Here is a 27,028-nt window from a genome sequence, read left to right on the forward strand (position 1 = left end):
CCCTGTCCGCATGCACTTGTCCACGCGTCGGTGGTCAAGTGGACCTTTGTGCAAAGCGCGGAACTAAGGGCCCGCCTGATGTTGAGTGACACGTGCTGGTGCAAGGCGGGGACGGCACACCGGGAGAAGTAGTGACGGCTAGGGACGGCATAGCGAGGTGCCGCAGTTGCCATCAGGTCCAGGAAGGCGGGAGTTTCAACAAGCCGGAACGCCAACATCTCCTGGGCCAGCAGTTTAGCGATGTTGGCGTTCAAGGCTTGCGCGTGTGGGTGGTTAGCAGTGTATTTCTGCCGCCGCTCCAATGTCTGAGAGATGGTGGGTTGTTGTAAAGAAACGCCTGATGGTGCCTTTGATGGTGCAGGAGAAGGAGATAAGACAGGACCAGGGGAGGATGAGGTAGAAGTCAACAAAGTGGCGGAGGCAGATGAAGTGGTGTCCTGGCTCGTCCTCTGGAGTGCATCGCCAGCACAGTCAGCAGTGGCAGTGGCAGAGGCAGAGGCAGTGGCAGAGGCAGTGGCAGTGGCGTGAACGGCAGGCGGCCTTTGTCCTGCCGTTGCTGCCTGCCACTGATTCCAGTGCTTGGATTCCAAATGACGGCGCATTGAAGTGGTGGACAGGTTGCTCTTCTCAGAGCCCCTAATCAATTTCGAGAGGCAAATTGTGCAGACAACACTATATCTGTCCTCGGCGCATTCCTTGAAAAAACTCCACACCTTCGAGAAACGTGCCCTCGAGGTGGGAGTTTTTCGGGGCTGGGTACGAACTGGAACATCTTGGGAGATTCCGGGTGTGGCCTGGCTTCGCCTAAGCTGCTGACCTCTGCCTCTAGCTACCCTTTTTGGTGCTGCACCTGCCTCAACATCCACACTACTTTCCCCGCTTGACATCCCCCCTGTCCAGGTCGGGTCAGTGTCCTCATCATCCACCACTTCCTCTTCCAACTCCTGTCTCATCTCCTCCTCCCGCACAATGCGCCGGTCAACTGGATGCCCTGACGGCAACTGCGTCACATCATCGTCGATGAGGGTGGGTTGCTGGTCATCCACCACCAAATCGAACGGAGATGGAGGAGACTCTAGTGTTTGAGCATCTGGACACAGATGCTCCTCTGTTAGGTTCGTGGAATCGTGACGTGGAGAGGCAGGTTGAGGGACAATGAAAGGAGCGGAGAACAGCTCTGGGGAGCAGGGACAGTTTGGGTTATTGTTCTGTAAAGCTTCGGAATTTTGGGAGGAAGGAAGACAAGACTGTTGGGTAATAGGAGGAGAGGAGGCAGAGTCTGACTGGCTGCTGGACAATGTGCTGTAAGCGTTCTCTGACAGCCATTGCAAGACCTGTTCCTGGTTCTCGGGCCTACTAAGGTTTGTACCCTGCAGTTTAGTTAATGTGGCAAGCAACCCTGGCACTGTGGAGTGGCGCAATGCTTGCTGCCCCACAGGAGTAGGCACGGGACGCCCTGTGGCTTCACTGCTACCTTGCTCCCCAGAACCATTCCCCCGACCTCGCCCACGGCCTCGTCCACGTCCCTTTCCGGGAGCCTTGCGCATTTTGAATTCCTAGTTAGAAATTGGCACTGTATACCAGTAGTAAAAATTGTGGGTGCACGTAACCCCAATATATTCTTTGAATTCCCAGTCAGACACTGGCACTATATGGCAGTAGCAAGAAATGAGGGTATTTATAACCCCAATATATTCTTTGAATTCCCAGTCAGACAATGGCACTGTATACCAGTAGTAAAAATTGTGGGTGCACGTAACCCCAATATATTCTTTGAATTACCAGTCAGAAACTGGCACTATATGGCAGTAGCAAGAAATGAGGGTATTTGTATTCCCAATATATTCTTTGAATTCCCAGTCAGACAATGGCACTGTATACCAGTAGTAAAAATTGTGGGTGCACGTAACCCCAATATATTCTTTGAATTACCAGTCAGAAACTGGCACTATATGGCAGTAGCAAGAAATGAGGGTATTTATAACCCCAATATATTCTTTGAATTCCCAGTCAGACAATGGCACTGTATACCAGTAGTAAAAATTGTGGGTGCACGTAACCCCAATATATTCTTTGAATTACCAGTCAGAAACTGGCACTATATGGCAGTAGCAAGAAATGAGGGTATTTGTATTCCCAATATATTCTTTGAATTCCCAGTCAGACAATGGCACTGTATACCAGTAGTAAAAATTGTGGGTGCACGTAACCCCAATATATTCTTTGAATTCCCAGTCAGACACTGGCACTATATGGCAGTAGCAAGAAATGAGGGTATTTGTATTCCCAATATATTCTTTGAATTCCCAGTCAGACAATGGCACTGTATACCAGTAGTAAAAATTGTGGGTGCACGTAACCCCAATATATTCTTTGAATTCCCAGTCAGACACTGGCACTATATGGCAGTAGCAAGAAATGAGGGTATTTGTATTCCCAATATATTCTTTGAATTCCCAGTCAGACAATGGCACTGTATACCAGTAGTAAAAATTGTGGGTGCACGTAACCCCAATATATTCTTTGAATTCCCAGTCAGACACTGGCACTATATGGCAGTAGCAAGAAATGAGGGTATTTGTATTCCCAATATATTCTTTGAATTCCCAGTCAGACAATGGCACTGTATACCAGTAGTAAAAATTGTGGGTGCACGTAACCCCAATATATTCTTTGAATTCCCAGTCAGACACTGGCACTATATGGCAGTAGCAAGAAATGAGGGTATTTATAACCCCAATATATTCTTTGAATTCCCAGTCAGACAATGGCACTGTATACCAGTAGTAAAAATTGTGGGTGCACGTAACCCCAATATATTCTTTGAATTACCAGTCAGAAACTGGCACTATATGGCAGTAGCAAGAAATGAGGGTATTTGTATTCCCAATATATTCTTTGAATTCCCAGTCAGACACTGGCACTATATGGCAGTAGCAAGAAATGAGGGTATTTGTATTCCCAATATATTCTTTGAATTCCCAGTCAGACAATGGCACTGTATACCAGTAGTAAAAATTGTGGGTGCACGTAACCCCAATATATTCTTTGAATTACCAGTCAGAAACTGGCACTATATGGCAGTAGCAAGAAATGAGGGTATTTATAACCCCAATATATTCTTTGAATTCCCAGTCAGACAATGGCACTGTATACCAGTAGTAAAAATTGTGGGTGCACGTAACCCCAATATATTCTTTGAATTCCCAGTCAGACACTGGCACTATATGGCAGTAGCAAGAAATGAGGGTATTTGTATTCCCAATATATTCTTTGAATTCCCAGTCAGACAATGGCACTGTATACCAGTAGTAAAAATTGTGGGTGCACGTAACCCCAATATATTCTTTGAATTCCCAGTCAGACACTGGCACTATATGGCAGTAGCAAGAAATGAGGGTATTTGTATTCCCAATATATTCTTTGAATTCCCAGTCAGACAATGGCACTGTATACCAGTAGTAAAAATTGTGGGTGCACGTAACCCCAATATATTCTTTGAATTCCCAGTCAGACACTGGCACTATATGGCAGTAGCAAGAAATGAGGGTATTTGTATTCCCAATATATTCTTTGAATTCCCAGTCAGACAATGGCACTGTATACCAGTAGTAAAAATTGTGGGTGCACGTAACCCCAATATATTCTTTGAATTCCCAGTCAGACACTGGCACTATATGGCAGTAGCAAGAAATGAGGGTATTTGTATTCCCAATATATTCTTTGAATTCCCAGTCAGACAATGGCACTGTATACCAGTAGTAAAAATTGTGGGTGCACGTAACCCCAATATATTCTTTGAATTCCCAGTCAGACACTGGCACTATATGGCAGTAGCAAGAAATGAGGGTATTTGTATTCCCAATATATTCTTTGAATTCCCAGTCAGACAATGGCACTGTATACCAGTAGTAAAAATTGTGGGTGCACGTAACCCCAATATATTCTTTGAATTCCCAGTCAGACACTGGCACTATATGGCAGTAGCAAGAAATGAGGGTATTTGTATTCCCAATATATTCTTTGAATTCCCAGTCAGACAATGGCACTGTATACCAGTAGTAAAAATTGTGGGTGCACGTAACCCCAATATATTCTTTGAATTCCCAGTCAGACACTGGCACTATATGGCAGTAGCAAGAAATGAGGGTATTTGTATTCCCAATATATTCTTTGAATTCCCAGTCAGACAATGGCACTGTATACCAGTAGTAAAAATTGTGGGTGCACGTAACCCCAATATATTCTTTGAATTCCCAGTCAGACACTGGCACTATATGGCAGTAGCAAGAAATGAGGGTATTTGTATTCCCAATATATTCTTTGAATTCCCAGTCAGACAATGGCACTGTATACCAGTAGTAAAAATTGTGGGTGCACGTAACCCCAATATATTCTTTGAATTCCCAGTCAGACACTGGCACTATATGGCAGTAGCAAGAAATGAGGGTATTTGTATTCCCAATATATTCTTTGAATTCCCAGTCAGACAATGGCACTGTATACCAGTAGTAAAAATTGTGGGTGCACGTAACCCCAATATATTCTTTGAATTCCCAGTCAGACACTGGCACTATATGGCAGTAGCAAGAAATGAGGGTATTTGTATTCCCAATATATTCTTTGAATTCCCAGTCAGACAATGGCACTGTATACCAGTAGTAAAAATTGTGGGTGCACGTAACCCCAATATATTCTTTGAATTCCCAGTCAGACACTGGCACTATATGGCAGTAGCAAGAAATGAGGGTATTTGTATTCCCAATATATTCTTTGAATTCCCAGTCAGACAATGGCACTGTATACCAGTAGTAAAAATTGTGGGTGTATATAGCCCCAATTCTATTGCTAGGGGACTTGCAGGGTATTTCTGGGGTGAAGGTGGGGGGGCACACCGTTGGAACGGGTATCGGGGTATATATCGGGTATACGGGAATACACTGACAGTGTATTCCATTCAGGATCCTGGGAAAGCTGGGTTGCGGCGATTGAGCCCGTCAGTGCCACGTTACACTGACAAGCTTCTCCCTGGAATTTAGCTCTTATAAGAGCTGTTGGTTGTCTTCTCCTTCCTATCCTAGCCTGTCCCTGCCTACCCAGAATCTAAGCCCTAGCTAGCTGGACGGAAACCTCCGTCCTCGGTGAATTGCAAGCTCAGAATGACGCGAACCTGGGCGGCGCTGTTCTTTTAAATTAGAGGTCACATGTTTTCGGCAGCCAATGGGTTTTGCCTACTTTTTTCAACGTCACCGGTGTCGTAGTTCCTGTCCCACCTACCCTGCGCTGTTATTGGAGCAAAAAAGGCGCCAGGGAAGGTGGGAGGGGAATCGAGTAATGGCGCACTTTACCACGCGGTGTTCGATTCGATTCGAACATGCCGAACAGCCTAATATCCGATCGAACATGAGTTCGATAGAACACTGTTCGCTCATCTCTAGTCTCCAACATGTGGCTCTCAATCTGTTACATTTATACAGTATAATTCCAGAGTAACTAGGCTTTACTTCGCCTAGGGCAAATATTGTGTTTGCTAGCCTAGTCCCTTATTTAGATACCTTGGCCAAAAACAACATCCTGGGCTCAAGAGCCACCTCCTAGCTATGCAAATGTGGAATTGTGTTGTGTCCGCACTCCTGAGTATACTAAATCCCATCCATCTTCTCATCAGTAACTTGGCACGTCTCGTCCAGTGGCTGTCACTATGGAGTTAGAGAGCACTGGTTACGATGCTGTTTGCTACTTTATGATTATATGTAACAAACTCTGAAGCCCTCAGGACACATTAACCCTCACATTAACCCAGATGTCTACCAGTGTGCCTCCGCCATGGGTCCTGAGTACAGACGAACCAGCCTATAGAGTATCCCAGGATGGCCATAACTCGCAGAAAAGATAATATTCTGTGGATGAATAGCAAATTATTTCCATATTTATGGGCTGAAACTTAATTTAATGAATATACATACATCTACTTTCTTCATAATAATAAATTCTTCATCCTCACATGGAAAGTTCGGGGAACTCTCAGTGTTTTCTAATGTGCAAATAAAAAGTATGGTAAATGTCAAACATTAAAAATGAAATCTAAAGGGAACATTTACTAAGTTATGATTGTTTTCCCTAAAAACTCTTGTAGAGTCTTCGTTCAGCTAAACCTCACTATATCAGTGCCTGGTAAAGTTGGGTTACTTAAGCGATATAGCTGCTATTACCTAGGATGTATCACAAAATAGGCAGATAACACATTAAAAGCTAGGTGATGGCCCATTATGGAAGATAGAATAATGTAGTGTAAAATCCTATATATAAATAAATGCTGCAGTTCACACTATCAGAAGCCTCCATTACAGGAGAGGTATAAGCCCACAGCATTGAATTTAGGCTATGAGCAGTAAGATCTTACATTTCCTCTACCCTGTAGATCACAAGAGTTTCCACTTTACTCTCTATGTTGTCTATCTATCTATCTATCTATCTATCTATCTATCTATCTATCTATCTATCTATCTATCTATCTATCTATAAAAAAAAAAAAGCTACTGCATAGATGTAAAGGTAAAAGACACAGTTCAACCTGTTTACATCCACCACTAGGTGGAGCTTACCATAGTGATGGTGGTGCCCATAGTAGGAAAGATGATTTATAATGTATCTTATACTGTAACTCAATGACTATGTAGATTTAGAAGTCTGTAACAGAAAAATGGACCTCCGACTCACAATTTGAATGGCATTATACTTAAAGGGAGTATCCAGGATTAGAAAACATTGCTCCTTTCTTTCATTTGAATGGGACTGAGCTGAAGCATGACTATGTGACCAACAGACGTCCTGTCACTTCTTGAGAAAGTAGACATATTTTCTAATCCTGGATACCCCCTTTACGTATGAAGGTCCTTCCAATAAAGAGTAATACAGTTGTTAACAAGCTAGATGAAGGGAAAGATCTTAATTATGTCCCTTCTTTCTCTTATGGACCTTGTAGAATCCTTAATGATATGTTTGGTTTCTCCAGAACCAAACTGGAAAAGCACTCAATAAATATATGCAGTGTATCTGTGTGCATAACCTAGACTAGTTGTTCTATACTTTCTGTACTCTTCAGGCCACTTCTAGTGACGTCAGCAGTCACGTGGCGTAATGACACCATGACACAATGCATCCTTATCTCACATGACTGCTGAGGACTGTCTTTCAAAAGGCCAGAAGAGGACCAGGACCAGCTCTGGAGCCCAGGGGAGGTGAGTAACACTGTTTGTTATATTAACTCACCTACCCTGGGCCTCCGCTAATTATACCATGAGGGTCAGAAGAGACCCCAGAGTATGATGGTAGTTCGTGGGTGGAGAACCTCCAAAATTTTGGGTTTTGTCCGAACCCTATAAAATTAATCAGAACCTGGAATTTGTAACAACATTTGTATCAAGAACCAGTTGTCATTAGAGATGAGCGAACAGTGTTCTATCGAACACATGTTCGATCGGATATCAGGGTGTTCGCCATGTTCGAATCGAATCGAACACCACGTGGTAAAGTGCGCCAAAATTCGATTCCCCTCCCACCTTCCCTGGCGCCTTTTTTGCACCAATAACAGCGCAGGGGAGGTGGGACAGGAACTACGACACTGGGGGCATTGAAAAAAATTGGAAAAAGTCATTGGCTGCCGAAATCAGGTGACCTCCATTTTAGACGAATAGTGGATTTCAAATCCGGGTCATATGAGAATGTGAACTTTGTGACTATGAGACAGGGATAGCTGTACAGGCAGGGATAGCTAGGGATAACCTTTATTTAGGGGGGAATGTTATTAAAAATAACTTTTTGGGGCTCTATCGGGTGTGTAATTGTGATTTTTGTGAGATAAACTTTTTCCCATAGGGATGCATTGGCCAGCGCTGATTGGCCGAATTCCGTACTCTGGCCAATCAGTGCTGGCCAATGCATTCTATTAGCTTGATGAAGCAGAGTGTGCACAAGGGTTCAAGCGCACCCTCGGCTCTGATGTAGCAGAGCCGAGGCTGCACAAGGGTTCAAGCGCACCCTCGGCTCTGATGTAGGAGAGCCGAGGGTGCACTTGAACCCTTGTGCACCCTCAGCTCTGCTACATCAGAGCCGAGGGTGCGCTTGAACCCTTGTGCACACTCTGCTTCATCAAGCTAATAGAATGCATTGGCCAGCGCTGATTGGCCAATGTATTCTATTAGCCTGATGAAGTAGAGCTGAATGTGTGTGCTAAGCACACACATTCAGCTCTACTTCATCGGGCTAATAGAATGCATTGGCCAGCGCTGATTGGCCAGAGTACGGAACTCGACCAATCAGCGCTGGCTCTGCTGGAGGAGGCGGAGTCTAAGATCGCTCCACACCAGTCTCCATTCAGGTCCGACCTTAGACTCCGCCTCCTCCGGCAGAGCCAGCGCTGATTGGCCGAAGGCTGGCCAATGCATTCCTATGCGAATGCAGAGACTTAGCAGTGCTGAGTCAGTTTTGCTCAACTACACATCTGATGCACACTCGGCACTGCTACATCAGATGTAGCAATCTGATGTAGCAGAGCCGAGGGTGCACTAGAACCCCTGTGCAAACTCAGTTCACGCTAATAGAATGCATTGGCCAGCGCTGATTGGCCAATGCATTCTATTAGCCCGATGAAGTAGAGCTGAATGTGTGTGCTAAGCACACACATTCAGCACTGCTTCATCACGCCAATACAATGCATTAGCCAGTGCTGATTGGCCAGAGTACGGAATTCGGCCAATCAGCGCTGGCTCTGCTGGAGGAGGCGGAGTCTAAGGTTGGACCTGAATGGAGACTGGTGTGGAGCGATCTTAGACTCCGCCTCCTCCAGCAGAGCCAGCGCTGATTGGTCGAGTTCCGTACTCTGGCCAATCAGCGCTGGCCAATGCATTCTATTAGCCCGATGAAGTAGAGCTGAATGTGTGTGCTTAGCACACACATTCAGCTCTACTTCATCGGGCTAATAGAATACATTGGCCAATCAGCGCTGGCCAATGCATTCTATTAGCTTGATGAAGCAGAGTGTGCACAAGGGTTCAAGCGCACCCTCGGCTCTGATGTAGCAGAGCCGAGGCTGCACAAGGGTTCAAGTGCACCCTCGGCTCTCCTACATCAGAGCCGAGGGTGCGCTTGAACCCTTGTGCAGCCTCGGCTCTGCTACATCAGAGCCGAGGGTGCGCTTGAACCCTTGTGCACACTCTGCTTCATCAAGCTAATAGAATGCATTGGCCAGCACTGATTGGCCAGAGTACGGAATTCGGCCAATCAGCGCTGGCCAATGCATTCTATTAGCCCGATGAAGTAGAGCTGAATGTGTGTGCTAAGCACACACATTCAGCACTGCTTCATCACGCCAATACAATGCATTAGCCAGTGCTGATTGGCCAGAGTACGGAATTCGGCCAATCAGCGCTGGCTCTGCTGGAGGAGGCGGAGTCTAAGATCGCTCCACACCAGTCTCCATTCAGGTCCGACCTTAGACTCCGCCTCCTCCAGCAGAGCCAGCGCTGATTGGCCGAATTCCGTACTCTGGCCAATCAGCACTGGCTAATGCATTGTATTGGCTTGATGAAGCAGTGCTGAATGTGTGTGCTTAGCACACACATTCAGCTCTACTTCATCGGGCTAATAGAATGCATTGGCCAATCAGCGCTGGCCAATGCATTCTATTAGCGTGAACTGAGTTTGCACAGGGGTTCTAGTGCACCCTCGGCTCTGCTACATCAGATTGCTACATCTGATGTAGCAGTGCCGAGTGTGCATCAGATGTGTAGTTGAGCAAAACTGACTCAGCACTGCTAAGTCTGCATTCGCATAGGAATGCATTGGCCAGCCTTCGGCCAATCAGCGCTGGCTCTGCCGGAGGAGGCGGAGTCTAAGGTCGGACCTGAATGGAGACTGGTGTGGAGCTATCTTAGACTCCGCCTCCTCCAGCAGAGCCAGCGCTGATTGGTCGAGTTCCGTACTCTGGCCAATCAGCACTGGCCAATGCATTTCTATGGGGAAAAGTTAGCTTGCGAAAATCGCAAACTGACAGGGATTTCCATGAAATAAAGTGACTTTTATGCCCCCAGACATGCTTCCCCTGCTGTCCCAGTGTCATTCCAGGGTGTTGGTATCATTTCCTGGGGTGTCATAGTGGACTTGGTGACCCTCCAGACACGAATTTGGGTTTCCCCCTTAACGAGTTTATGTTCCCCATAGACTATAATGGGGTTCGAAACCCATTCGAACACTCGAACAGTGAGCGGCTGTTCGAATCGAATTTCGAACCTCGAACATTTTAGTGTTCGCTCATCTCTAGTTGTCATCCCTATGTATGTAGGATATTTTTTTAAATTTTCTATTAGCCTAGAGGTCACTCTGAGACTGTATTATACTGTATAGGGGCCACTATGGGACATTATATTGTTTGGAGGGCCACTAAAGAACATTATACTTTGTGGGGTCCATTATGAGACATTACATTGCATGGAGGGCCACTATGGGACATTAATCTGTCACAGGAATCTTTGGCACAAATGGCAGAGAGCCTGCGATTTCTGAACTGCCTGAGGCCCATGGCACCCTTAATCCTTCTCGGTAGCAAATAGTGAATGCAGTTTCCCACTCACTCTTTAAACATCACTGCACGCTGGGACCAATATAATATATGTATGGGCACTGTGGTGGCCTTTGTATTATATGGGGGGCCCTGTGAGTGCCATTTTATTATATGTGGGGGTCATTATTCTTCATGTGGAAGTAGTGTGGGAGCCATTATATTACATATGGGAACACTGTAGGTACCATTATATTACATGGGGAGAACTGAAGAGGATATTATACTGAGTGTGAGGGCCATTATGCTACATGTTGGGGTCTGACTGGGGTCCATTATACTGCATGTGAGGGCCATTATACTGCATGTAGGGGAAATAATAGAGCCAATATTCTACATGTGGGTACCATTACATAATTGCTATTGAAAGCTCCAAATGAAGCCTCATATATTATTAACATTTATAAGTAACACTAGGTTCTAGCGTTCAAGATTTTAGCAGAAACCCTATCCACTTAAAAAGTGGTTACCTGCGGAATATCACGGACCCTATGGACTATAATGGGGACCGTTGGGTTTTCACCCAGTTTCAGTATAACATTGGCAAAGAAAAAGCTCTGCTTGCAGGATTTTTCTCTCTGCCAATTTTAAAGGGGTTGTCCACTATCAAACCAATATTGACAAACAAATCTACAATAAAAAGATATACAATTTTCCAATATACTTTCTGTATCAATTCCTCACAGTTTTCTAGATCTCTGCTTGCTGTCATTCATTTTTCTTACCTCTAGTGGATAAAACTCTGACCATGGTCATATGATTTACGGTCCATGGTCATGTGATCAGTAATCAGACATCTGCCTGGTAACGAACTGTGCACCAGTGTGCTCATCACATGACTGTGGACCCGTAAATCACATGACCATGGTCAGACTTGTATCCACTAGAAGTAACAGCATGAATGACAACAAGCAGAGATCTAGAAAACTGTGAGGAATTGATTCAGAAAGTTGTATATCCTTTTAGGCTGGTTTCACACGGAGTATTGTGGCTCGTCATTTGGTACGTATACGCCGCGGGATCTTTTGCGGGCTGTATATACGCTCCCATTGTTTTCAATGGGAGCCGGTACCGTACACGCGGCGCTATTTTGCGGCCGTGATTTTGCGGCGGCCGCAAAATAGCGCCGCGTGTATGGTACCGGCTCCCATTGAAAACAATGGGAGCATATACGGCCCGCAAAAGATCCCACGGCGTGTACGTACCAAATGACGAGTCACAATACACCGTGTGAACCCGGCCTTACTGTGCAAACAATAACATTTGTTTCTCAATATTGGTCTGAAAGTAGCCAACCCCTTTAAGCAAAATCTGTGATGGAGTGCCCGAATGCTGGTGTGAGCCTAGCTTAATCGCTTTTTGGGGGGTACTCAGCAGGGACACTTTCTCCCCAGTGGTACATTGCTTGAAAGGGTTGAGATACACTGCTCGAGATGTTAGTGGGCAAAATACTGATGCTTATTTATTTTGCAGGCAATGGGATAATTCAACACTACAGGCAATAGCTAATGATGTTATAAACTGACAATGGAAATAACGTATAGCAATAAATAGACAGAAAGGAAGGAGGGGAGGCATCGAAGCTGCAGATAACAAGATTTGTGTCCCTTAATGTTCCCATAATTGTTCTATCATGGACTGTGCGTGATCCTGGACTTACCGGGCCTCTTATATTATAATCTTATGTTATCAGCTATCACCCCATTTATCAAGAAAAGATTTTTAATAAGTGGAAGAATCTTGTTTTTCTGTTTGTTTGACTCATACATTACTGGAAGAGGCTTAGTTATATCAGTGTGTCCCTGGTAACAAATGTAATATCAGGGATTTATTAAAGATGAAGCAGACGGTCATTTCATACTGGAGATGACTTCTGCTGCCAGAAGAAGGGTCACTTTAATAACTTTAAGTTTAATAACAGACTTACTAAGGGAACTAGTACCTTAAAAGGGGTCTTATAGGCCAAAGTACCTTAAATCACCTCCCTTGTGCACCAAGTAGTATTTGATTTTTACCCATAAAAGGGGACAATTTTTCTGCTTTTTGCTTTCATGATATATCTTATCAGTTGAAGCTCATTCTGTCTGATAAAGAGATGAGATTGCATTGACAGGTATGATATCCAGTAAGTGATTATAAATTGAATTAAACGATCAAACGCTGGCTACCTGCGGACACCACTGGAGGGAGCCTAAGAGCAATATGTATTTATAACTGAATTCAGTAGTATGCAATTAGCTCCATCTACTGGCAGCTGCAGAAATACAAATTTTATCTTTTTACTTCTATGCCTTGGGCGAAGGGGGGTTGGAACTCTCTGTCAGAAAAATAAATCTTCAACTGCTATAAAAATATTAAGAAATTAGGTAGCATAGTTCCTTTTCCAATTTCTGTAATTTATTTCTATAATCTTTAATTTTAACTCTACTCATCTGTGACTCTCATACATTGTAGTCGTCACTGACCAGTCATGGATGGTACCTTAGGGTTACAATTAAATGGATAGCTAGGGATAGTTTCTTAATATATCCTGACAGTGTATATGGTGCACTTGTAAGGATATGTAACTGTAGCGACAGAGCTGGAAGACAGTCGGCTGTCTTTTCTAATACTTTATTCTGAAAAGCTTTCAACAGCATGCAGGGTAAGGGAAAAGCTTGAAACAACCAAAACTGTAAGTAATTTGTGCTATGTACTTCACCCATCTTCAGTGACATACCTGTGAGGAGGAAGTCTCCTTCTCCTCCTACACATAGTCTGCTTTCTCCTCCAGCTACTGACGCCTCTGGACCTGATGGCATGGGTTAGGGGCTTCTGCACTACATACTGTGGCATAAAAAAGAAAAAAAGAAAAATCATATATATATAAAATTGTGTACTGAATGTACATCACATCCAAACATTACTGAAAACTACTTACTGGGATTTTTATGTGAAAACATAGACCTAGGATCTAGTAATTTTCTATCTGAATGACCTTTAATAACATCTAAGGCTTTCATCTTACCGGTGAGAATTATGACTCTTCTTGCTTTCTGCTCTTAGTTCTAGTAAATTTAAGATTATTTGAGAGTTCAGTATTGTTATTATTTCTAGTATATATATTATTTATAAGGTCAAAATAACTGAGTGTAACAAATACATACCTACAGTCATCAGAAAAATATACTCCTTGAATCCTACCAGTGTGATAAATTTAGCACTTACTGAAGCCTTTTCTGCTACACTATCCCCAGGAACTTCCCTTTCCCCCAGAATGCCTTTGAGCCTCTTTCCTATTTGGGGTTCCTCTACTTTTCCAGACCTACGTTCCTTGGACCTCCTCCGCGTCCCTATCTGTTCCTCACTAACTGATGCCGACCCTCCTCCTCTAACGCCCCTCTTGTCCGAGGAGTATCACCATAGTGACCTTCCTCCACTCCCTGTCCTTCCAACTCTCCGATTAGTTCCTTCTCCCTCTCTATCCTCCTTCTGCTTTGGGATTCAACTGGTTTGAGAAAATCCCTGACTCTAACAATCCCTGGAATAAAACTATTTCCTATATATATATAACTGTTTACTCTCATTCCACCTTTCCCCCCAAACCATACTTCATTAGTGAGTAGGAAATGGAGTTAGGACTGGTATTCTTGCCCTCCAATGTCAAACATATCTTGTTGTTTTCCAGTGGTTTCTGTAGGAGTCTTAGGATTCTGGAGAACTTGTTTAAATTGCTCACCAGGTGGTATAGAACCCTGGTATTCCACCATAGAATTAGGTCCTCTATCTCTGATTGATGATGGCGCTGTGTTCTCTCTGAGGGATCTCTTTCCTCAAAATTAGTCCCTTCTGGGAGGTGATCAAGAGAGATATTAAGTCCATTTGCCATGTTGAATTGAAGCTATGGCCTGAAACCATCCTGCTTTGGGCGTCTTCTGACTTTTCTAACAGATGGTCTTGCCTTATCACCTGCTTAATCCAAGCAGCCAAGCTACTGATCCCTCTTAGACCGATGCCCCTTTCATCCCCCAGTGCAAGGAAAAGAATAATCAATTTTACAGGTTTGAGGAGCTCTGCAGTTGGGACTCCTGGTTCATTCCGGTTTTCTGGGAACCTTGGTGCCAATACCCTTGTAGAGATACCTTACCCCCTCTTCCAGTTAATATTTGGTTTCCATAGGCCTATCTCCTCCACCATCCCCCTTTGATACCCCACATACATTCGCTTGATCTAGTCCATATGGATTTATTGTAGATTATTACAGCCTACCAATCCCCCTCCCCCTCCCTCTTTTCCTGTTTCTGTTGTCTGTTGATCGTGTTATTTGTTAATATCGTGTTTATGTAACTGGTTGATGTGGTAATTTGTTTCTCTACAGTGCCTCTATGTATCTTTGCCATGCTACTTTGTCACTTTTGTATGTTCTTTTATTAAAAATAAATAAATAAAGATTAAAGGGGAAAAAAAGCACATACTGCTTCCATAGGAATTATGAGGGTAAGTAGCAGCTAATCAGTGATGATGATGATTTTAGCTAATTTTGATCCAAAGCACAGAGAAAATCTGCAATGGCATCAGTTAAAAAGAAACTAATCAAAATTTGTAATGACCAGTCTTAAAGGTGACCGGAGTTTTCATGGAAACCTGAAATATGTGCAAGGTGTTCCTGGTCAGTATTTTCTATTACGGTATAAGTCTTCATATATGGTGTTCTATCAGTTTTGTCTGCTGTTAATATCCCCATATTTTGAGGGCTAAATTAGGAGCACTCTGCCCTGTCCAGTACTGCTGCTTCCCGGTTTACATGCAATTCTGCCAGGAGTAACTGTAAAATAGTAAACATATAGCTGAGAAATGCCTAAGTAACCATAATATAGGAGATCCAGGGACATTGGACTGTATATACAGTGTATGAAACAGTTGTCCCTGACAGAGAAAGATAAACCTATGAGAATATTCAGGAGAGCTGCTTACTGTCTATGGCTAGCATACCATTAGCAATAGTACCAAAAGTAGATGTAAGTTCATAAGTAGACTTTTCTAACTTTATAAACTGTGAGATGTGCTGACTGATCAATCAAGCACACAATCCAGAAATTGGTTGTAGATCTGTTTTGGGAGTGTGAGGATAATCATCCCCTCCTATCTCCATTCACTTCGTGAAGAGAGAACAAACCCTTCTCCTCCATTTACTGTGAAGCTGTCTTGCTGTTTTAATGGTATCTATGGACAGAACTTCCTTAGTAACAGTGACTAAATGACAAATAGAAATTAGACAACTTCTGGTGCAAATTTTGGAAAGGTTTATCAGACAGAAACAGCAACATTTTTAAAATAAGGTCCATTAGGTTTTTGTCTAGAATCACATGCTGTATTAAATTAGACTAAGTTGTCTGAAAAGTTAGTGACCATTTTAGAGAGTTCTGCATAAACGAATGCCCACAGACCTCAAGGAACTGAAGCAAAGTTGTAAGGAAGAATGGACAAAAATTCCTCCAGACGTATGTGAGAGAGTGTAAAACTATTACTTCAAGTTATTGCTTCTAAATATGGTTCTACAAGCTATTGATTCATGCGGTGGATGTAGTTTTTCACCCTTGGACTTTTTGCTTTAATTTCCGGTGAATAAATAATGACATGATAGAATCCGTGTGTGTTGCATTTCATCTGAGGTTGAATTTGCCTAATTTTAACCCATTCCCTCCAAAATAATTTTTAATATTTTTTTTTATTTCCCGCCTTGCAAAAGTCACAATTTATATATATTTTTTCCTTTAACGGAGCTTTATCGGGGTTTTTTTGTGAAACAAATTGTACTTCATAGGCCTATCGTTTGGATGGCTCATCAATATTTTTAGTCCAGAAAACCCATTTAAATGGTCACTAACTTTTAACAGTTTAGCCTTATTTAATAGAGTATGTGATTCTTGACGAAAATGTAATGTACTTTATTTACCTTTATTGCCTCTTTAAAGTTGATGCCACTAGGTGTCTCCCTTCTAGCTAATTTGCTGTTCATTCGCTGTTACTAGGTAAGATCTTTCCTTAGTTATCTTTAAAATCAAGTGTTCTTAGTGAATAGAGGGAGAAGGGGATGATTTTCTTCACACAGTGAATGGGGAAGGGCTGGTTCTCTTCACAGCCTGTACATGTCTGCACACAGCAGACACTGAGGATTATGCAGCTTCTACAGTGTAAGGAAAGTTTGCTATTCACTTCTATATACTAGTGACTAGTTGTGGGTGTTGTTGCTGATGGGATGTTACTCCTAGACAGTAAGCAGCTTTCCTCATTGTGCTCAGATGCTATTAGCAGCAGAAAAAATATAACAGGTAACCATACATGAAGGTTTATACAGTCATAGGACAGACTGCCCAGCAAGACCCTACACATAATTCAACTTTTGATATAAACTCAGGTAACCTTTAAAACTCTAGGAATTCACAAAGTACAAAAGTTGCTGAACTTTTCTTTTATACAATAATAAATGATTTACATAAAGTAGAGAATTTCTTTATTCCCTGCTGTCACCTTCTCTGGTAGAATATAGACCAATTTTTCTCAGCCTATAGGCCAGATCTCTATTTGCTGACTACAGACTACATACTATAAACAGCATTTACTGTATGTGTAATGTATCAGGTTAGCCCCACAGTGGTCCTACAAGTATAGGGAACACTTCCAGTGACAACATTATATTAGGATAATACTAGTTAGGTATTTCAGTCTGAATGTTGCTATCTGACGCTTATTAGAAGTAAACTGGTTAATGGCATATGGATCTTTCCAGATGATTCATTATGAACTGCTGCCTATAACTGATATCCTGTGAACATTCCCAGAGTCCCCCTAATGTGATGGGACCCGCGCCCTGCAGTTCTGGGGGACATCTCACATCCTTACAATAAGTGATTGTAATTTTTCATCTTATATTGTTCATTAGTTAATTATAAAAGAGACAAAAACAAATATTCATCTTTCATTATGACATCCTCATATTATACTGGGACAAAGGAAAAGCCATATATTCAGCTGCAGCCTTGTCTGTCTGGGGGGAACTGATAAAACCAAATCACTCTCCTGACATTTCTACTGATGATGTTTTCTATCTTTTGCACTCTTTTTTTCATTTTTAATTACAATTTTTGTTGTCTTCTCCTTTTATTTAAATTAGGCAACAACTTCATCAATCAATGGTAAAGGCAAATACAGTATAAGAAACTTTGCGCTATATTATCAGAAACAAATGCCTCTTTCTCCACCGATCAGGCTCCTTACCGTCCCTCACTAAATCAACATACATTCAGAAATATCCGTTAAATCTATCTTGGTCTTCTACTGATGCAGAAGTATTACAGTACATGTGACCACAGAAGTTAATGGGTAGGGACAAGAAAAAGCCAAGTGAGAGAGGAAAAGATACATAGGCACAGACATAATGCTGCAGCTAATGGTAAGTCTTCTATTTCATCCCAAGTGTTATATTGACAGAATTGAGCAGGGGTCAACAACCTTTTTTGTATTATGTGCAGGTTTTTGGGGGCTTTTTTAAGTCAAAGATGAATAGTAAGTGTGCCATGCAATAATTGTAAGGATGTTGACCCCTAAATGAGAGACATATAACACACACTGTAACAATTAACTGGTTGACTAAACTTCCATTTCAGTGTGATCCTTCTCTATGACTTTTTTGCATAAAGATGATTCTTCTCCAGTGGATAGGACTTTAGGCTGAACAGTATAGTGATCTGCAGTAAGACACCTCTGAGGAGCCCGGTGTTGTTTGTTGTATTAACCCATACAAGTCTGTCCAGCCTCGCTGAAATAAACAAAACCTACCTTAGCATATTCAGCTGCCATAGCATGCTTTACTTTTGCACTTGCTTTGGGGGGCGTTCACACTTGTGCTTGGTGTCAGTTCATCATGAATCTGCTGAAATAGCAGTAAAACAGATTGGGAATGGTTTGCAAACATTCCATTTAAAAAGGACCTTTCACGTCCCCAGGGCACAAGCTGTGTAATACACCACTAGAAAGCCGACAGAGCGCTTTCCCATTCTCTGCCCCCACTGAAGAGCTATTGGTGCCGTTACTATAGCTCTTCACTGTTAGAAGAGTGTTTCAGGGTGTCAGGAACACCCTTCCTCACTGTAGCATCTATTGCACTGTACTATGAGAGGGGGCAATCCCTACTGCCCAGCAATGACGCTGAGCAGTGAGGAACGCCCCCCTCCCACTCCTGATAGTACTCATCCATAAATGAGTACTGGGGGTGCTCCACATGTGCCTGAGGACGTGAACGATCCTCTTTAAAAACCCATTTACCTCAATTGTTTTTTAAAGCAATCTGTAGGTCTCTGTTTGCAGTCTCTTTGCCATGAATCTGCGTTTTTTGGATGAACACGAAGTCCTGCATGTCCGAATTTGTGTTCGTCCAAAAAAAGCGGATTCACAGCAGAGAGACTGAAAACAGACACCTGCGGATTCCTTTAATAACCCATTGAAGTGAATGGATTTTTAAACAGACCGTTTACAAGCTGTTCCCAATCTGTTAGGGTGCATTCACACTAAGTATATGCTGAGCTGATTCTGAACGTAAAGCACATTCAGAATCAGCGCATACAAAGAAGATCCCATTCATTTCAATGGGAGCCGGAATACGAGCGGTCCCCATTGAAATGAATGGGCTGCTTTTTTCCCTATTGGTTTCAATGTGATACGCGCGTATGACGGCTCCCATTGAAATGAATGGGATCTGCTTTGTACGCGCTGATTCTGAACGTGCTTTATGTTCAGAATCAGCTCAGCGTATACTTAGTGTGAATGCACCCTTATTCTGCAATTTTAGATGATTCATAATAGATGGACACAAGGCGCAAGTGTGAACACAAAATGAAATGCTCAGGCTACCCCCTGACTAAGTTGCCCAGACACTAGGATGCCATCCTCATACTTTCTCCTTTAGAGCCTCCTACCCACAACTGTGTTTACATAGTCTATGGCACAGGTGCTGGAGGTTTCTGACCCCTGGAGTACAGGATTGACTCAAAGGACATGGAAAGGGTATTGCGGTGTAAAAAATGCTGGTTCGTTTAGTCCTAGATGGCAAAACTCAGCGCCATAGCAGGAGCCGAGTTGATCTTTTCTTATGGGTTCCCTCTTTTCTACCTATACCACTGATCCCATAGACTGCACTCACAAACTGTATTTAACCCATACATCCTACAATTCAAATCCATTCCTTGTATTATCTAGGAGGGACCTTTAGCTCATGTTAGTTCTTCCTGCTTTAAGAATAGACTCTAGTCACTGCGTGGCTGCCAGTACTACTGCAGGGTCATTCATTATGCTCATTGTCAGCCTCTCTGGAACCCCAGATTATTCATAGTGAAGGGGAGGGGGATAACATGATACTGACGTGGTAGAGTATAAAGACATTACAGTGGTCATTGTAAGCATCTCTGAATCTGTAATATGCTCAGTGAAGCATTTGATCATCAGGAAGAAAAGGATTAACGGCTTCACCAAGCGTACTACAGTTGTTGTTAACCCCTCAATACCCTAGACCACCATCCGGGGTATTCAGAGGTTAATGCCAACCTTCACTGTTAAGTATAATGAAGGATTTAATGTTAACATCCTTGGTCATCTATGGTAAAAATGGAGCAAGTACCAACTTTTCTACTGGTCAATGGTAGCTAAAGGGTTACTGCCAACTTTCCAGGTAATCTCTAAAAATACCCGATGGTGCAAGGTACTAAAAGGCTTAATGCTAACATCTGTAGCAGTTTAGGGGTTAATGTTAGCATCCCTGGAGGAGTATGATGCTTATACTCCTTTTCAGGAACACTAATCCCAAGTAAGTTTCATTGGGCCGGACTTAAGGAAGGAAATTTATGCATAAGTTTAGAATTTGGAAAAAAAAAATCATACATTGATAAGTATATCAGTTGTAAAAATGGTATAAACTGATCAATATATTAAAATAACGCATATATACCATTTAATTCTTTCATGCTATTAAATCTCCAGGCTCTTCCCTTATTGAGGCTCAGGCGTCTCTGGTCATTGCTTGCAGTGTATTGTAATTCTTTGCTTGTGCTAATATACTGCTTGTGAGCAGGGAAGGCAGCAGCTAAGTCTCTGCTAGTAAGTGGATTTCAGACTATCTCAGTCTCCTATAGACTTAGCTAAACTGGAGCTATAAAGCAGCCAATTCCCAGGGAATTTTTGCATTTTTTTCCGTTATTCGGTCCTTTAAACAGAAAACATAACTACAAACATGGAAACAACTTTATTGTCACATTTACAAATTACGACATACAGCGCTCATCATGGAGCAGGCAAAAGAGTCCAAAGTAAATTTCTATTCGTGAGTCTTCCAAAATACGACCATTCTGTTGGAGAAAAGATGGCAACCGTGACCAGGTGATGGAAGAAGCACAATGGACGTTTACGGCAATGAACAGGGTGTCGGTTGTGGAGAACATGAAATTCTGAGACGTGTTCAATCTGTAAGAAGGAATTGAGAAAGAAAAAAGAAAGAATATTGTTATAGGAACTAGTGCAAATATGAACAGTGAAGTCAGCAGCAATTGCTGCCATACAAAGCCATCTACTGTATACTGATTTATACGTGCCCTTATAGTGAGTCCACTTCCATGCTATCACTTCCTTTTGCCTTGATTATATACAGGACTTTTATTGGGCTTTTTTAGAACAAAAGTTTTAACCAGTTGTAATAAGGGTACACAGATATGGTACAGGTGAATTAGTCATGTACATGCGCAATGAGAGTTTACTGGTCATTTACCTGCATGGATGTAACAAACTAAGGCATTTATATGGCTTCTACATCAGAGTAAGCATCATCAGGCAAATGAAGGTGTGCTACATCCGACAGGCCTAGCTCTGCTACATCCGCTTCAGTGGGTGAACTGCAGAGATACCTAGATTATGGAAACCTAACATTATATAATTACATGGGGGATGCTGTCTCCTGGACAACATCATTATAAGTTAATAAATTATGTTCTGTTTGAATATTAAATCCCTTCATGACCCTGCATTTACCCTTCCCAGCAGGAGCAGTTGAGGGGCACTACATGGTGTCAGCACCCTGGACAGCGGTAATGACTAAACTCTTCCTGCCAGGCTGTCACTTACTGCTAGAAAGGAAAATCACATGCAAAGTCTATGAGAGATCAAGAGACAGAAGAGATGAAGGGATCGAAATGTTGCATAAGATTCCAAAAACTATCTATATATCCATTTACCTATCTAGTTGATATTTCTCTCTCCTTCTCTCTTTATATATGCTGATCTATCTATCTATCTATCTATCTATCTATCTATCTATCTATCTATCTATAGACCAATCTATCTTTTTAATATCTATCTATCTTGTATCTATATATCTTGCTGATATATTTCTAGATATCTATCTCTGTGGCTGACCTCTATTTATCTATGTATCTATCTGTTTCATATCTTTCTCTCTATTTTACTATTCAACTGGTATCTATCTATCTATCTATCTATCTATCTATCTATCTATCTATCTATCTATCTATCTACAGTATCTATCTATCTATCTATCTATCTATCTATCTATCTATCTATCTATCTACAGTATCTATCTATCTATCTATCTACAGTATCTATCTACAGTATCTATCTATCTATCTATCTATCTATCTATCTATCTATCTATCTATCTATCTATCTATCTATCTACAGTATCTATCTATCTACAGTAACTATCTATCTACAGTATCTATCTGTCTACAGTATCTATCTGTCTATCTATCTATCTATCTATCTATCTATCTATCTAATATCTATTCAATGTAACCTGGACTTCCATCATGGTATTACAGTAAGTTCTTCTTGGCGAGATACAATGTACAATTATAAGATACAAAGATTAATAGGGGATTAGTCATAGTATGCATCTCCAACATGTGTTTCTATTGTAAAACTACAAGCCCCAGCATGCCTTGACTGCCGCAGGATGTTTTAAACTCATGTGATTTTTTTATACAAACTCACCAGTATAACTCAGCAGCCCAGACCACTAAGTGACCCAATCCTGTCCAACTTCACCCCAAAGCATCCCCTAGAAAAACCCTTCTTGCTCCTCTGCCGGAATCTTCTGGAAGCGCCTGCTGGGTCACTGAGTAGCTGCTGAAGGGTGATTTCGTTTAAGTGGGAACCTTCCATCTGGTCAACCCTGTTTTTGTTCCATTGGTTGTCAGGGTTGAGCTGGTCCAGTGAATCAGTTGGTACCAACTCCCCATGATCAGCTTCATCTGACCCATAGGAGCGGTCAAAGTTGTCCTCCAGTAACCTGGACAAACTCTGTAAGAGTAAATGGTTAATAGGTTCATATGTGGTAATAGCAACATTGTATCCTGTACAGATGTAGCAGAGCTGAAGCATTTACCTGCATTACTTGTGCAAGATAGTGCAACTGCTTTACCTGCAGCCCTATGTAAGACCACAAATATCACATCATTAGGAGTTTTGCCACCCAACAAATTCAACTACTTCATCTTTCACACACAGCTCTGCTATATCTGTAGGCAGAGAAACCCAAATAGAAGACAAATATAAGTTAGTTTAGTAACAGTCACAGCGATGTATCAACAACTGAAAATAGGTGTTTCATATAAACAGCAATGAAAAATGAAGCAGTTTCTCATTACAACCAATAATCTTGCTGAAAATTAGACATGAAATGCGGTTGCTCCTTTTTCCCTTTGCACTAGTGTGAATGCTTCTTTCACAGTGGACACCTATTTGGGAGAAGCAGTGTCTGCACCAACCTCTTAGCTCTCAGAGTGACAAGAAATTGCATGGAACATGACTATACTGGAATATATACCATGGTTGTCTGATCAGATAAGACCTGTGGTCAGATCACTGGACATGTTACTCTCTATGGTCTTCAACCTATGACTCTCTAGCTATTGGGAAACTACAAATCCTAGCACGCAGGTTGTCAGGGAATGCTGGGAGTTGCGATTTCACAACTGGAGAGCCACAGGTCGGACAACACCAAGACTACTTTTTCATCTATTTGTATATGATGTTCTTTACTGAAGTCTTATAGGAAACAGTACCCTAAAAATATGCATCTAGCATTTACTACATTCAGCCTACAACATGACATGTAATGAAGCAGTGCATGAATCTCACCTGCAGGCTGTTCATCGGTTTGGCTCTCGCTTGCTGCTTGCAGAAGATGAGGATCATAAGTAATCCAAGGCAGGCACTGCGCTTGTAATGCATGTCTCTGCTTCGCCTGCCCTGGTGGAGTCTTGTATGCTTCCTTCCAGGACTGTGCTATAGTCCTCTCCTTATATCTCGTGCCCCACCAGGGATGCCAGCCCACTCACACTCTACCCATTGGCTGCTTATTTTCTTCCGACAATTTTACCCAGAATTTTTATATTTCCTATGGATTGTATGGATTGTATCATATATATATACAGGAGATGCTGCTGTGTTTTATAAGGGTTAATCCAAGTATTTTACAAATAAGGGGTTAAATTTGCTTTACAATTTGCTTTATCTCCACTTCCCTCCCTTTTCTATTTTCTTTATCCTCAGGACCATTTTTAGGAGGGGGGGGGGGGGGGGAGGAATGTCACCCTTGGTGTTCAACACATAAACTGGCATCCTGGGAATTACCGTATGAACTTTCACTGCCCTAGACCACTAGCTGGATCACCAGAGGCTTTATTGTTAACCCTGGAGTTTACCATTACCCCTTTACAATTTCAGCATTGTACGGCGTTATATTTGAACACTGAATGATGGTTTTCTATACAAATAATTGTATAAGATGCCTAGAAATGTGAAATGGGTGTTTCTATTTATAGAGCAGGGCCTTCTTTACTATAGCAGTGGTCATGATCTTCACTACCATCACCTGTGTTCCCACCTCCATCCATTATTCATTCTCATTCTCATCCCCTCTCAAATCTTCAAAAGAAATCATAAAATTTTATCTAAATATGGATAAAACAACCAAACCACCTTTAGGAGCCAGACCATTCAGGACATGAAATGATAGTTCTGTATGGCAGAGGTCTCTAAGCCATGACTGTCCAGCTGTTACCCAACTACAGCATACTACCCTGGGTGCCTTCATTCATTAGGAGAACATACAATTCGACATGGGCGAATCTCTCAAGATTCATTTTGTTTTGGTTTTGGTTGCTCGGGTACAGGGTCGGACTGGCCCACCAGGGAATCGGGGAATCCCCCGGTGGGCCCCGAGCCCTGACTGTTAGTACTCTTTTTGTTAACGCAGATGCATTGGTTAGGGGCCCGATTGGGAAGGCCAGGGGCCCCGATCGAGCACCAAACCAATGCATTTGCATTGACAAAATGAAGGCTATTATTGTCAGGTGCCGGAACGGTAAGCTCGGGGGCCCCAGGCTGCAGACAACAATGTAATAATTAAAGATGGCCGGCTGCCGGCAATTTCCCAGGTCCTCAGCACACAGAGCCCCCTGCCAGTGCATACTTTCCCTATCGGGAGGACATCATTGATGCTGCAGCATCAGCTAATTGCTGCTTGTCTTTTAACCCTTCCGGGCACTTGACAGCCTTAGCTATCTCTGCCACTAGCTGCCACTTCATAAAGACTTGTCCATGCTGCCTGAACTTCCCCCTCACACTCCTCCTTATAAACTAGTGAGTCATCCCTTAGATTGTAGCGTGTGGGGACAGGAGCAGTCTGCTGCGATGCTTCACTTCTGTGAACGTGAGTATATTCTTTTGGTAAAATCTGTATATTTAATATGTATATGTTTGTACATTTCTTTACTGTATGTGTCTTGTATACTGTGTGAGTACTGTATGGTTGTATATAGGTATGTGTGAGTATATACAGTATGCTATAATAATGTGTAGGTGTGAGTGTATGTGAGTATATATAGTATTCACACATTCATATAAGTATATATATGACACATATGGCATATGAATGTATATAAATGTATATATGCTATAATAATGTATATATGACTGGATATCTGTGAGTATATACAGTGGGGCAAAAAAGTATTTAGTCAGTCACCAATAGTGCAAGTTCCACCACTTAAAAAGATGAGAGGTGCCTGTAATTTACATCATAGGTAGACCTCAACTATGAGAGACAAAATGAGAAAAAAAATCCAGAAAATCACATTGTCTGATTTTGTAAGAATTTTTTTTCAAATTATGGTGGAAAATAAGTATTTGGTCACCTACAAACATTCAAGATTTCTGGCTCTTACAGACCTGTAACCTCTTCTTTAAGAGTCTCCTCTTTCCTCCACTCATTACCTGTAGTAATGGCACCTGTTTAAACTTGTTATCAGTATAAAAAGACACCTGTGCACACCCTCAAACAGTCAGACTCCAAACTCCACTATGGTGAAGACCAAAGAGCTGTCAAAGGACACCAGAAACAAAATTGTAGCCCTGCACCAGGCTGGGAAGACTGAATCTGCAATAGGCAACCAGCTTGGATTGAAGAAATCAACTGTGGGAGCAATAATTAGAAAATGGAAGACATACAAGACCACTGATAATCTCCCTCGATCTGGGGCTCCACGCAAAATCTCACCCCGTGGGGTCAAAATGATCACAAGAACGGTGAGCAAAAATCCCAGAACCACGCGGGGGGACCTAGTGAATGAACTGCAGAGAGCTGGGACCAATGTAACAAAGCCTACCATCAGTAACACACTACGCCGCCAGGGACTCAGATCCTGCAGTGCCAGACGTGTCCCACTGCTTAAGCCAGTACATGTCCGGGCCCGTCTGAAGTTTGCTAGAGAGCATTTGGATGATCCAGAAGAGTATTGGGAGAATGTCCTATGGTCTGATTAAACCAAACTGGAACTGTTTGGTAGAAACACAACTTTTCGTGTTTGGAGGAAAAAGAATACTGAGTTGCATCCATCAAACACCATACCTACTGTAAAGCATGGGGGTGGAAACATCATGCTTTGGGGCTGTTTCTCTGCAAAGGGGCCAGGACGACTGATCCGGGTACATGAAAGAATGAATGGGGCCATGTATCGTGAAATTGTGAGTGCAAACCTCCTTCCATCAGCAAGGGCATTGAAGATGAAACGTGGCTGGGTCTTTCAACATAACAATGATCTAAATCACACCGCCAGGGCAGCGAAGGAGTGGCTTTGTAAGAAGCATTTCACGGTCCTGGAGTGGCCTAGCCAGTCTCCAGATCTCAACCCTATAGAAAACCTTTGGAGGGAGTTGAAAGTCCGTGTTGCCAAGCGACAGCCCCAAAACATCACTGCTCTAGAGGAGATCTGTATGGAGGAATGGGCCAACATACCAACAACAGTGTGTGCCAACCTTGTGAAGACTTACAGAAAACGTTTGACCTCTGTCATTGCCAACAAAGGA

The 27,028-nt window shown here is 42.4% G+C and overlaps 1 protein-coding gene across 1 annotated transcript; it reads right to left on the bottom strand.

The window, feature by feature from the left end:
- Window positions 1-20,872: 20,872 nt before the first annotated feature.
- Window positions 20,873-23,997, bottom strand: LOC142209535 (C-type natriuretic peptide 1-like). The gene is made up of 3 exons (XM_075278541.1): window positions 23,798-23,997; window positions 22,649-22,957; window positions 20,873-21,109 (listed from the first exon to the last, which is right to left on the bottom strand). The coding sequence occupies exons 1-2, from the start codon at window positions 23,888-23,890 to the stop codon at window positions 22,658-22,660; spliced, it is 393 nt and encodes a 130-aa protein (XP_075134642.1). The 5' UTR covers window positions 23,891-23,997; the 3' UTR covers window positions 20,873-21,109; window positions 22,649-22,657.
- Window positions 23,998-27,028: the final 3,031 nt, after the last annotated feature.

This window comes from Leptodactylus fuscus, chromosome 6 (genome assembly GCF_031893055.1).
Source record: "Leptodactylus fuscus isolate aLepFus1 chromosome 6, aLepFus1.hap2, whole genome shotgun sequence".
Lineage (NCBI taxonomy): Eukaryota > Metazoa > Chordata > Amphibia > Anura > Leptodactylidae > Leptodactylus > Leptodactylus fuscus.

Bases quoted from the DNA above. Each gene is read 5' to 3' on its own strand.
- LOC142209535 (XM_075278541.1), bottom strand. From the start codon at position 23,890: ATGCATTACAAGCGCAGTGCCTGCCTTGGATTACTTATGATCCTCATC. The intron at 22,958-23,797 runs GTGAGATTCATG...TTACTCTTACAG, and splicing joins AACCGATGAACAGCCTGCAG to AGTTTGTCCAGGTTACTGGA.